Here is a 13,369-nt window from a genome sequence, read left to right on the forward strand (position 1 = left end):
ACATATTTATATATTGAACCAGGTGAGTTTTACCAGTTCTGGAACACTGGGGTGATCACTATGACTCCTTAAAAGCAAAGTGGAAAAGAAAGACATCAGTTTGGCTTGCAGAAATTTCCAGCAGTGGGGGTTGGTTTTAAGCTCTGCCTTTTTTAGCACAGTCCACCCTGTGAGTAGGATCAGGCCTTTCTGATGTGTACATGTGCTCACACGCTTACCCAGCCTGCGTCCCCCCTCTCCCATCCTCATTAACACCGTAGGAGAATTCTTTTCATAGCATTCGCTTAGTTACGTTACTGAAAGCATCCATCCTGACCCTCCAGCCGTCCACCTAGCTGTCTCTTGTTTGGATTTTCTCCCCTAATGAGTTCTAGAAAAATGCTGACTCTTCATTTGTATAGGCCTAATACCTATGTTTTGCATAGGCCTAATACCTATGTTTCAGAAACATCTCAGTGACTGTCCTGTTTTTGTTAATAGCTTCCTGTATACTCCTTTTCTTTGCTAGTCTGCTCTTGGGTACCGAGTCTTTTGTTCAGGTGATATTACTAATTTAGTGCTAGAGGATGTTCTAGGATGATGTTGATCAACTCTGAAATTTGAAATTTTAATGTGTAGTTCATTCTCCTAAAACAATGTAGGTTAATTCTCATTAAGGAAAAAAAAATTCTTGCTTGGAAAACCTAGTAATCTGTTTCTTTTTTTTTAAATTCTTACTCCCTCACTGCCTTACTTGAGTGTTTTTCTCTTTTACTTAAACATCTTGCTCAAAATATTTTCCATCCGCACCCCCAGCCCAGAAGAATTATATGGCACTTCTGGACTCTCAGACAGCCACATTCAATCGCCATAAAAACCGTTTATTGGTGGTTCGAGATCTCAAGGAGCGGGCACAGCAGGTGAATCTGGGTGAGTGTCTACATGAAGACACTGACAGTTGGGCATGGTGGGGACATATCATACTTTGTCTTAGCTGATTATTGTGCCTCCTGCACGGTGATTACTGTGCTGGGGGATGTTTAGGTCCTTCTTGAAACCCCTTGGGGACTGTGTATGGCTGTGTTTGTGTGTGTTGGGGAGGGCTGGGGGCAGGACCAAGCATGAATGGGAAGAGCTCTGCCACACATGCCCTACACCCCCACCAAGCGGAACAGAACGAGTGTCCTCACCTCCAAAGGTTCCTTTGCTTTCAGAAAGAAAAGAAAAGGAAAAATAACCTTGGTACTGGTGTGCTGGTGTATGGTAGTAGTAACTGTATTTAATATTATCTCATTTCACTTTGAGATCGACTTTCTAATAATTTTCACCCATCCTCAGCTATGCCCTGGTGAACTATAGTCCACTTACCCTATTGAAGGTAAAGCTACGTCAGCGGGGAGTTTTCATTCTGTATCTGGTTCTTCTTTTCTAGATAATGAGCTGCCCCAGGGCCAAGAGTCAGACCTCTTCTCTGAAACTAGCAGTGTCATGAGTGGCGGTGACACGAGCAGCAGATATTCCCACAGCAACTCCAGGATATCCGCGTATGTATCACATTTACGTAGCACATTGATGCGGCCCTGGGTGTGTGGACAGAGTGCAAGGACGGAGGTCAGTTTCTCATCCGGACAGTTCTCAGGGCCGGGAGTTGGTGTGCAGGAGCTTTTCCCACATATCTAAGGAATTCGACTTGGTGTTGAAATGTCTTTTTACTGCAGCTTTGTGGACCGCGTGTTTGTCTGTACCCACAAGGCCCCTACACTGGCACTCAATTTTTATGACATCTGATTTCATTCATTTAACAAATATTAGGTGACCAGATTATGTGGGCACTTAAAAAATTAAAAGTTTATAAAGGAAAACGGTATCAGGCATCTTCAGTTCAAAGTCAGGATTAGGAGAGATTATTAATATAAAATAAGTCATCATGCTTATGCAGTGTAGCATTCAGTCAGAAAACCCATATGCTAGTTGTAGTGGATGTTACCAAAATTTTTAAGGAGATGTGGGTTATAAGAGCTTATAGTCATCCTTGGGAAGCATAAAACAATGCAAGGCATAGTATATTTAAACTGAATCATGATGGGAGGCCTGGGTGACTCAGTCGGTTAAGAGTCTGCTTTCAGCTTGGGTCATGATCTCAGAGTTCTGGGATCGAGCCCTGCATCAGATTCCCTGTTCAGAAGGAGACTGCTTCTCCCTCTCCCTCTACCTGCTGGTCCCCCTGCTGTGTGTGGATACGCGCACGTGCGTTTTCTCTGTGTCTCTCTGACAAATAGATAAGGTCTTTAAAAAAAAATAGATGAACTGAAAAATAAAAATAGATAAATAAACAAACTGAATTGTGCTTTAGGAATTCAGAATAGAGATTTATGAGGTTATATGGGGTGATCAGAAACTGCAAGAGAGTCAGTTAGAAACTGGGCTTTTCAGGGGCTCCTGGGTGGCTCAGTGGGTTAAAGCCTCTGCCTTCTGCTCAGGTCATAATCCCTGGGTCCTGGGATCGAGCCCCTGGGATCGAGCCCCTTGGGCTCTCTCTGCTCAGCAGGGAGCCTGCCCCCCTCCTCTGCCTACTTGTCATCTTTGTCTTTCAAAGAAATAATTAAAATCTTAAAAAAAAAAAAAAAAGAAGCTGGGCTTTTCAGAGCCAGGGCGAGAGTCCCAGACAGGTGGCATAATTAAAGACCTCTGAGCAGGAGAGATGCGGGTGCCATATATATTTTATTATATCCAAATTTCAATGTGCCGTGTCTATGTCTCATTTAAATTTTACTTTAGATTTGTTTTTCATTAGAAAATTTAAGCTGGTGGTTCTGTTGTTCCAGCTCTCATTATCAAAAATATAACCTCTGTATTTTAATTAAAAGTTCAAGGCCAGACACTACTTTTTAGGGTTTTCCTTATTATTTCCTGTCTGTAAGACTTGCCGTTCCCAAATTTATTTTAGCTGTCACTCCCAACACCTCATCACCATTTTCCCCCAAATACACATACCATCTATTGACTCTCTGGGTTCCCAGAAAGTTGGTGGCCAACTGGTACATTCATTTTAATCTGTTCAGTGCAAAGAGAGCCCCTTTTATAACATCTTTCCAATTTCTTCTAACAGGCGATCATCTAAGAATCGCCGCAAAGCAGAGCGGAAGAAGCATAGCCTCAAAGAAGGGAGTCCGCTGGAGGATCTGGCCCTTTTGGAGGCCCTCAGTGAAATTGTACAGAGCACTGAAAAATTGAAAGGTGTGTTCTCAATACTGATGATTCTTGCCCCCCAAAAGGTAAATGGATAGCACAGAGTTTAGCAGATAATTACGATACAGTTTTCCCAACTTGGGGAAAGACAGACTTTTGGCAGGAAGTATCATTTCAGGGCACGTTCCTGACCCACCCTCAATTGGGAAGCTAAGACTTCCTCCACTGGGCCCTGCCCAGCCCCACTGGGAGACATTGGTACTGAAGCTGGGGAAAAGGACTATGAAGACACCCTTTCCTGCTAGAGCCCCAGCGTGTTCCTTTTCCTTTTTGTAATAAACAGGTTGAATTATGAATTACTCCAGCATTTGGGGAGACAGAGGAAAATGTGGGAGATGGCAGCTGCAGTGTAATATTAAATATTTTTTTGCTTGGGCAAGAAATTGTGTTACGGATCCTAGCAATGGAGCTGGGGACCCAAGTTAACCCCTTTCTCGAATTTCTTCTCTCTAGAGGAAGTATACCATATTTTAAAGGTGCTCTTTCTCTTTGAGTTTGATGAGCAAGGAAGGGGATTACAGAAGGCCTTTGAAGATACCCTCCAGCTGATGGAAAGGTCACTTCCAGAAATTTGGACTCTCACCCACCAACAGAATTCAGCTACACCTGTAAGTTTTCCTCAGAGACAGAACGTGCATTTTTTAAAGCCATTTCACAGGTTCTTAATGTTCACACGATCTCTTGAAAGTCAAAGCCAGAGTTTTCCTTGCTCTTAAAAACGTGATATGCCATAGTTACATTATCCTAGGCTTATTTTTAAGCTGTCACTAAGAAGATTTTCTACTTGAGTACGCCTTGCCTAGGGTTAAGTTTGCTTTTGTTTCTCCTTTCCACGTGGAGAAACAGCTGCTGTGGAGAAGATGGGCAAGTTCAACTGTTGCCCCAGCCTTCAGGGAGATTAGAGTAGGGGAAAGAGGGAGACAGGGCCAGAGTTGGCCTCTCACCTCCCTGCGCAGACTTTGGATCATATCGGTGTTTTTTTAAAGTAACCCAGACATGGGCCTCTGGGTGGCTCTGTCAGTTAAGCGTCTAACTTTTGATTTCGGCTCAGGTCATGATCTCAGAGTCATGGTATGGAAGTCATGGTATGGAAGTCATGGTATGGAAGCACGGTCTGCGTGAGACCCTCTCCCTCCCTCTGCTCTGCCCCTTCTCCACTCACACATGCTGTTTCTCTCTCTCTCTCTCTTCTCTCAAATAAATAAAATCTTTAACAACAACAAAAAAGTAAACCAGACAGTTGCTTTCCCTATTGTTTTATGGATTATCTGACTTGTTGCTTCTACTCTTGTTACAAGGAGCTTTGCTGCTCATGTTTAAGGCAGTTTTGTCCTGTCGAGAATTCTGATGTTTTGTCATCTATTTATTGTGTGAACTTTGCTCAGTCTCTCACACCTCAGGCCTGTTGTTAAGAGTTCCTGTTTTGATTTAGAAGGGCTGGTGTGTCAGGTACGCTTAAGGAAAAGAACCACAGCTATTATTTTAACAGAAAGAATTTAATATAGGGAACTGGTGGAACAAGTATTGGACAACTGAGAAGGCAAAAGGAGAACACAGAGAAGGAGCGCTGAGTTGGTAACTGTGAGGGAACAAGGAAGAGTTCAGGTTTACTGTAGTTCAGAAGCGTGGAGGGGGGTCCCTGCTGCGCCGGTTCTTGACCCTCTGAGAAGGGGTGCCAGCTAGCTGGTGCTGATACTTCTGAGGGGGCACGATGGCTCTAAGTGTAGAGAAATAAGGAAACTGAAATGAATGGCTACTATGAGGGTTAAGAACTATTGAGTGAAAGCAAACAGCACATCCCTTTTCCTCCAGCCTTGTCCTCTTCTTCTGGTGTCTGCTATGGGCAGAGCATAACGAGGCAGCTGACAAAGGGCAGAATGTTTTCTCAGGTTCCCAGTCCCAGCATCACAGGCTGGGACCACAACCCACAGAGAAGGGTTTGGAGCCTGGAGAGAGACTGGTTTTGAACTCCTTGATTAGAAACACATAAGCTTTACTGGGGCCTTGATTTCCTCATTTACAAATGGGGCTCTACTTCCCTATATGCTTCTCTGGAATGTTCTGAAGGTTAGATAAGAGGGTAGATGTGGGCACATTTAGCATACCTTGAAAGTAAAAGTTGAGAATCAGCACCCTACAAATACTTGAATTTACTAAAATAGGTATTTCATAGAAGAAATGTGATCATCTTCGAAACTGTAGTGGTTTTGAAGCTTAGCAATTTATACTACTGCCTCATGCTCTCCCCTACCCTCTTCTAGTCAGATCATAGTAATTAAAAAAAAAAAAACTTTTTATATGTTTTTTAATTTTTAATGTTTTTTAATTTAAATTTTACTTAATCTACAGTGCCGTCCGTACTGGCTTCTGGAGTAGAACTTTGTGATTCATCACTTAAATAATTTACCCAGTGCTCATAACAAGTGTCCCCTTTAATCCCCATCCCCCATCTAGCCCATCCCCCACCCCCATCTCTCCATCAACCCTCAGTTTGCTCTTTATCGTAAGTCTCTTATGGCTTATTACCTGCTCCTTTTTTTCTTTTCCCCCTTCCCATATATTTATCTGTTTTCTTTCCTAAATTCTATATATGGGTGAGATCATATGGTATTTGTCTTTCTCTAACTGACTTATTTCGCTTAGCATAATACACTTTAGCTCTACCCATGTTATTGCAGATGGCAAGATTTCATTCTTTTTGATGGCTGAAGATCATATTAATTTCCGAGACACCAACTTTAACAGTCTTCTGGGGAAAATGACCAGAAAATCATGAGTTTGCTTTGGTTGGTGAATTATGGTAATGGCACAGGTGCAGGATCCCCTGAGTCATGTGAAAGTGCTTTGAGGAGGACATTGCTGCTGAGAAGGTGTCCCCAAGGGTATGCACGCTGAGCCAAGTGAAGACAAAGCAGAGGGCCTGGCGTGTGCCCCCCTGAGCCTTACACAAACACGGAATTCCTGTGAGGAGTCTGGTTTTACCTTGAACACGTGTGCACAGTTTGCATTCTACTCCCTGATACATGCACGTATTTGGGGTTTTTTTTGTTTTGTTTTTTAAGATTTTATTTATTTGACAGAGAGAGAGATCACAAGCAGGCAGAGACGCAGGCAGAGTGGGAGGGGGAAGCAGGCTCCCTGCTGAGCAGAGAGCCAGAGCCAGATGCGGGGCATGATCCCAGGACCCTGAGATCATGACCTGAGCCGAAGGCAGAGGCTTAACCCACTGAGCCACGTATTTGTTTTATATCAAAATTCCCACAGATCTTTTGAAGGCGTTTTGATGCTCTATGTGTTCTATAACCTCTTGTACTCCTCCCCTTAGGGTATGGCTTATATTCCTTAAGATTTTCCTTTTTTTATTTTCCCCTGATCATTACCTTGTCTTCTGGAAGAAAGGAGATTTGGAGGTCTGAATTGAGACTGGAACACCTGGCAAAGTAAAAACCACAAAGGAGAAGAGAATTACTGTGCTTGATAATTTGAAATGACTTGCTATTTACTGCTGGTAGAAACTTGGCCTTTGGTATGTGCGGTCATCAGAAGTGTAAAATAATCTTTGCTGATCTGTTTTCTACTTAGGTTCTAGGTCCTGATTCTACTGCAAACAGTATCATGGCTTCTTATCAACAACAGAAGACTTCAGTTCCTGTTCTTGGTTAGTATTGTTTTCTCTTCAAATTATCACAGTATTTGGCAGAAGGAATATCTTTCTCTTTGTGTCGAGAAAGTCATTGGAGTCAGGAAAGATCAGGTATCGACAACAATTTTCCCTAAATTTTATGAGTATATCTGTAATAAAATTGACTTAGTGCTTCTAGTTTTGGGAACCAGAGGGGTGGGGAGCCCAACATGACATTAAATGTATAAATTTTTAAAAGATCATCTGACATACACTTGTCCATACAGGCACACCATAGTTGAAGTTTGAGTCCAAACAATACAATTTATATATATATTTTAAGGATTCTCCCAAGTCATCATTTTTGGTTCTTGGCAGTTATGCGCTGCATCTTGGGGGCATTTTCATAACCATCTTCAGGATTGACAATATAATTTGAAAGCAAATCCAAAGAATGTTAGCATTTTACTTGCATTTCCTATTTAAGTTTACCGAAAATGTTTCATTTTTTATTTGTTGGCAGGGGAGATGATTCCTGATTAGATTGTGTAGCCCTTATATTTTAAAGCCCCAAAGGCTCTTTTTAAATTTAGTTAGAAACTTTTTTTTTAAAGATTTTATTTATTTGACAGAGAGAGGGAGAGAGATCACAAGTAGGCAGAGAGAGAGGAAGGGAAGCAGGCTCCCTGCTGAACAGAGAGCCCGATGCGGGGCTCGATCCCAGGACCCTGAGACCATGACCTGAGCCAAAGGCAGAGGCTTAACCCACTGAGCTACCCAGGCGCCCCTAGTTAGAAACTTTTGACAGATCAATTTGGTGCTTGAGTATTTACCCTTTAGGTGGATCAATCAAGCATACCAGCCTCTTAGCTTTCAAAAGTTAGTGGTATGTTCTGAAATAATTGGGAGTCTTTACTACTGTAACTTGGATTTTCCACAATTTTTTTTTCCTTTAAATACTGTGCTATTCTAGCTTTCTGATGACATTTGAAGTAGCCGTGGGTGTTTACACTAAATTTGAAGTTGAACAGTTAATGTTGCTACCAGGAACAAATGAGCTATTTCTTATCCAGCTTATGTCACGTATTGGAACAGTAGCTGCTGTATTCCTAGCTCCCCTTCTTCCTGAAGGCTGACAAGCTGCTTTTGCTATCAGTCCCAACATATACTTAGTTCTGAGATGCTAAGAATACATCTTGGACCAAGGCAGCTTGGTCATTGCTCAGTTTGTACTCCACAATCCAGCTGTGATTTCTGCCCCATTTTCCTCACTACTGGCCTGATGCTGACCTTCACATGGAGTCTAGTCACACCTTTGCTTCAAGTATCCTGGTGGCTTTATCGAAGAGCACTTTCATTTTCCAGCTGAGCTTTAGAGATGCTATTTGAGGCTCCTCATTATCTGAGTACATAAGTATTATCAATGTCCTTGTGGTTACAAGATGGCATAGGGAAAGAGAGGTTCTCATAATTTAAAAATAGGCAGATGAACTACTGACAAAGTCCCAAGCACTGTTCTGCAACTGCTCCTCCCTAGCCAAAGGAGGAGTTAAGTATGCTCACACGGCCTGCAAGTGGGGTCCGTGGTTTGATAGGCATTCTCTCTGTTTCATGTTCCATGTTTACATTGCAGTATTGTGCAGATCTGTTGTAAGTCTTGCAAAAATGTAGGGTTTTATAAAATGGATTTAAGTATTTCAAGAGAAGTGCTTGAATCATCATAGCTGAGTTGGGCTTGTTATCATTGATAACAAAGTAACTGCTTCAAGTGGGAATGATTTCGACTAACAAAAGAGTAAGAAGAGCCCTTGGAATAATTGATAAGACCTTCAAAGTATTTTTGCAAAAATAACCCTTACACTGTGAAATTTAGACATGGAAAGGTGAAGGATGTCATGTTTTGTTGTCGTAACAGTTTGTCCGCACAGCTCTTTCCTGCTAAAAAGTCAGTGCTTGGTATTCTTAGTTCAATGTAGATATCAAAATTGTGCTTATGTCTAAATTTTTAATAAGAATATTTCCATAACTTCTTAAATATTTATTTATTTATTTATTTATTTATTTATTTATTTGAGAGAGAGAGCACAAGCCAGGGGATAGAGGCAGAGGGAGAAGCAGACACCCACTGAGCAGGGAGCCTGATGCAGGGTTCGATCCCAGGATTCTGGGATCATGGCCTGAGCCAAAGGCAGACATTTACCTGACTAGGTGCCCCTTAACTTCTTTTTTTTAAAAAAAGATCATCGGGCGCCTGGGTGGCTTAAGTGGGTTAAGCCTCTGCCTTTAGCTTGGGTCATGATGCCAGGGTCTTGGGATTGAGCCCCACATCGGGCTCTCTGCTCAGCAGGGAGCCTGCTTCCCCCCCTCTCTCTCTGCCTGCTTCTCTGCCTATTTGTGGTCTCTGTCTGTCAAAAAAATAAAATCTTTAAGAAAAAAAGATGTTTAAAAAAAGATCATCTCGTTTATTTTTATTTAAATTCAATTAATTAATATGTAGTATATTATTAGTTTCAGAGGTAGAGCTCAGTGGTTCATCAGTCTTTTAAATACCCCCGTGATGTCATGAGCACTGGGTATTCTATAAGATCATCTCATTTAAAGTTTAATCACCATTTCATGCAAGTTGGTGGGCCTTGCTAATAATGAATTTTCAGTATCAGTGTCCGTATATAAGGAAAACCTCCTATGGTCTTTTTGTCTATCTAACTTTTTGTTTGTTGGAGCAGAAAGCACTAATGGTGTGTGAAATTATAAAACTGATGAGGTTAATGGTGAAAATCTGGATTGTACAGAAAAGCGTGTTAAAGAATATTAAAATTTGATCATTTCTAGTACATGTATATATAATATGAAAATCATGTTTTTAAAAACTATCTTGAGCATTTTACTCACATTGGTTAAATATGTTTAAAAATAATTTTTAATGTCTGTGTGGCTCATGTATATAGATATACTTTGTTGGAATGTATTACAAGTAATGCTGAGAAAGAACATCTTTTTATACATGTATTTTCTCGTATCTCCGCTGCCTGTATATATGTCTGCTCCCACAGATCTGAAAGAGGGCCCTGGTGGAGCCATGTCATTTCATCTTGGGGTGTTGGGTGACAAGATTATTTAAAAACATAATCTTCAAAAAGAAAAGAAAAGAAAGAGGGCCTGGGAGTTTTGTTGACAGTGACAATTTTACCCCATCCGTCTTCTCCTCCTCCATTTGCTTTTTTCCAAGAGTAGGGACATTTTTATTGATCATGTGTAGAATTTTTTTTATCATAAAAGTTTTTTCTGTTCATTAACTCTTTTTCAGATAACATTTTTTCTCTTACAATTTTTTTTCTCTTATAATTGAGGAAAGTTTTGTAGATAGCGAAATGTAAAATTTGATGAGATTTATTAATTACATATGGTTTTGTAACCACCACCATCCCCTCCCATTCAAAATCTAGAACATTCTTTGAATCACTCAGTGGGCGTTCTTTTCTTCTACCCTTCACCTGCCGGAAGTGGAAATCTCTATTCTTGGGGCAGGGCCTTCAGGCTGTGTTTGCTCTGACTGGGGGCTGGAGGCTAACAGGAGCTTTAGCTTTCTCTGGTCTGATGGTTATCTTGTAGCTGCAAAGCCCAGGCACTAGTTTTATTATCGCAGAGTTACTGCCTCAGCTCCCCCTAGCAAGAAAGTGTGTCTATCACAGTTTTCCTTTCCTTTCTTCTAGATGCTGAGCTTTTTATACCCCCAAAGATCAACAGAAAAACCCAGTGGAAACTGAGTCTTCTAGAGTGAATGACCCCAGCAGAGGTGGTTCTCCTTTCCCTTCTCTTCGGGGCCTGGCCGTCAGGAGCTGGGAAGAGTAAGATAGCGGTCTGCCTTAGCAGCCTGGAGAGCTGCTCCATACAGCAGACCTAACCAGACACCAAGCAGTTCTGCTTTATTTTGCGTATAATTTTAATTAGCAAAACCTTACGCTTTAACCAGTATTGCAGCATTTTGTAAGAATTACTGCTCTTTTGTTTAGTGCTGTTCAAGAGTGTGTTTCCGGTATTTATAGCACCGAGAAGACTGTCTTTTATTCCCAGCTACCAGTCCCATTCATTTTGGGACCTTCGGCAAGTCACATAATTAACTGATTCGTGCCTCAGTTAATTGGGAATAATGTTTCATGGCTCCTACCTCAAAAGTGTGAGGAAAAGAAAATAATGTTTTTTAAATATTTTATGTTCTGGGAGGAGAGCATTATGTATAAACAACATGGCTATTTGTGCTACCAACAGTTGGTGAAATTGAATCACTTAAATGACTTCTTCACCTGGAACTAAAGCAGAATAAAAAGCTAAATATATCCTTTGAAATTCTAAGCTTTCCTATGCTGACAGCTGTTTACTTTGTAATCTCGTACCACATCACGTGCTTCCAGTTAGAACTGTATTGAGCTCCTAGCACTGCAATGTCCACAGGGACTCTTTCTACTGCCTGTGAATTTTCTGTGAGGGATTTAGCAGTATTAGAGCTGGCGCACATGAGCATGTCGGAAACAGTATCATGCACGTTGAGTATGGTGAACGGTGTGCACGATTGTTGAGTTATTCCTTTTTTCTCCAAGTAATTGCTGCTATTAACTAAAAGGTTTTTGTCCGTGTCAAGGCCATTTCATTTATTTTTCCTTATGGTGCTTCACTGACCTGTTTTAGTTGCTTTCTTTGGAAAAATATGAGAATGTTTCTCTTTTGGATTAATCTAGAAAAAGCTCAGTTCATTTTGACAATGGTTTTGTGGCTGATTCTTGGGTAAGGTTAAAAATTTCTTCCGTGCCTTTAATACCAGACCCAGACCTTCCTGACTGTGCGTGAATGGAAATGCTGCCTCTGATCTGCGGAGTAGAGATATGCCCAGAATTGTAATTAAAGTCATTCCCTAAATAGCAAAATGTAAATGGTAGAGTCTAGGTGTGTTTGCTTGTACAACTCAATTTCTCTCCGTGTCTGAAAATTTTTTTAAAAAACAATGGAAAGAAAAAGAAGGTATATCCTGCCTTATAGAAATCTACTTTATGATTTATACCCATAATGGATTGCTATAATTAAAGGGCCTCACACTGAAAGGCTGAAAGTGCTTTGTGACTACTCTTTGGCCTGGGTAAGTAAGCATAGTATCTTATATGGCATTTTAATATATTCTAGTGCTCTTGCTATGGATAATGGTAAGGGCACCCATGCCTTATAGATTGGGAATAGAAGTAAATGTGTTGTTGATAATAGGGTGGTTTTTCATAGATGTTCTATTCCTTGAGATGTTCCATTTCCTTGAGATAATGTATTGAAGCATCAAGAAAGAATTTGTATGAATACAAATACCTATCAATTACTAGCTATTTCCTGTGAGCAAGATGGAATTTTGTTCGAGAGGCAGCAGCCTAGAGCAGACCTTCCAAACAAGGTCACAGAAGAATTCATGGGGAAAGTGCAGTGTATGGGAAGAAGAGAAATGTCTGGAAATGATAAACGCTTAATTTGGGGGAAAGGCTCTGTCAAGGTCCTGGAAAAGAATATATAAGTCTTCTACTAGATTTGAACTCTGTCCCAAAGCAAGTTCATGCTGCAGTAAGCTAAAAACTCCAGTTGTTTTGTTGGTCCCATGGTGTCAGTTTTGCTCGATGCTGCAGACATCAAGAGGGAACTTGCAGAGGACTGTGTCTGACAACCCATTTTAAGTATACATTTAAAAAAGAACAGAGGCAGGAGGTAATGTTTTTGTTATGTCTTTATGAGTAGTTTGATGTAATTTTTTAGCACTGCCACATCTTTTAAATTCATTTTCCATGTATTATACACACACACACACACACACACACACAGGTTTACCTTTTAGGGATTGTTCATAGCCATAATTGAAGAGGGTGTATTCAAAAATAAATAAAACTAATGATTCTTATTACTTAAGGTTACTACAAGTTTGGGAAGGGAGATCAGCTTTTTCCTCACCTCCTGTGCTTCCCCATAAATGTGTGCGTCACTGGAAGCACCACCTGAACAAGCCCTTAGGAATTTCTGGCTGTCCTTGCTTGTCTGCCATATTTAGTAGTAACCGAGGTGAGGAGAATAAACATCTTAGAAGCTAGGTAACCCATTAACATCCCTGAAGCTATAGACAATCAAAGCTAATATGGTGACATTTGGGGACACTGAATTGATAAGCCCTTCTGCCTTATGCCTATATTAATCTCACTGGCTCTGGAGTCCCAAGGGTTTTAACATCAACAGATGTTCTCCTGGTATACAGGAAAGAACAAGGCCGTGGGTCCACCCATCTTAGTGTCCTTGGACAGAGACTTTTTTTAAAAAAAGATTTTATTTATTTGTAGGAGAGAGAGAGAGTGAGGAGGCACCCCTGGACAGGCACATTTAATTTCACTGAATATTGCCTTGTGTACCCATTAGCACCACTGTGTACCTTAGCACTATTGACATTTTGGGTCATATCATTCTTTGTTGTAGAGATCTCTCCTGTGTATTATAGGATGTTTA

The 13,369-nt window shown here is 40.9% G+C and overlaps 1 protein-coding gene across 2 annotated transcripts in view; it reads left to right on the forward strand.

The window, feature by feature from the left end:
• Positions 1-11,610, forward strand: part of ELP1 (elongator acetyltransferase complex subunit 1) — a 60,292-nt gene extending 48,682 nt beyond the window's left edge. For both annotated transcript variants that reach the window (XM_059411123.1, XM_059411122.1), the window contains exons 32-37: positions 796-909; positions 1,412-1,523; positions 3,089-3,216; positions 3,682-3,836; positions 6,811-6,886; positions 10,564-11,610. In XM_059411123.1, coding sequence (XP_059267106.1) covers positions 796-909; positions 1,412-1,523; positions 3,089-3,216; positions 3,682-3,836; positions 6,811-6,886; positions 10,564-10,631 — 653 coding nt within the window. In that variant the 3' untranslated portion in view covers positions 10,632-11,610. The remainder of the gene's footprint in view (positions 1-795; positions 910-1,411; positions 1,524-3,088; positions 3,217-3,681; positions 3,837-6,810; positions 6,887-10,563) is intronic.
• Positions 11,611-13,369: the final 1,759 nt, after the last annotated feature.

This window comes from Mustela nigripes, chromosome 9 (assembly GCF_022355385.1).
Source record: "Mustela nigripes isolate SB6536 chromosome 9, MUSNIG.SB6536, whole genome shotgun sequence".
In the NCBI taxonomy this organism is placed as follows: Eukaryota; Metazoa; Chordata; class Mammalia; order Carnivora; family Mustelidae; genus Mustela; species Mustela nigripes.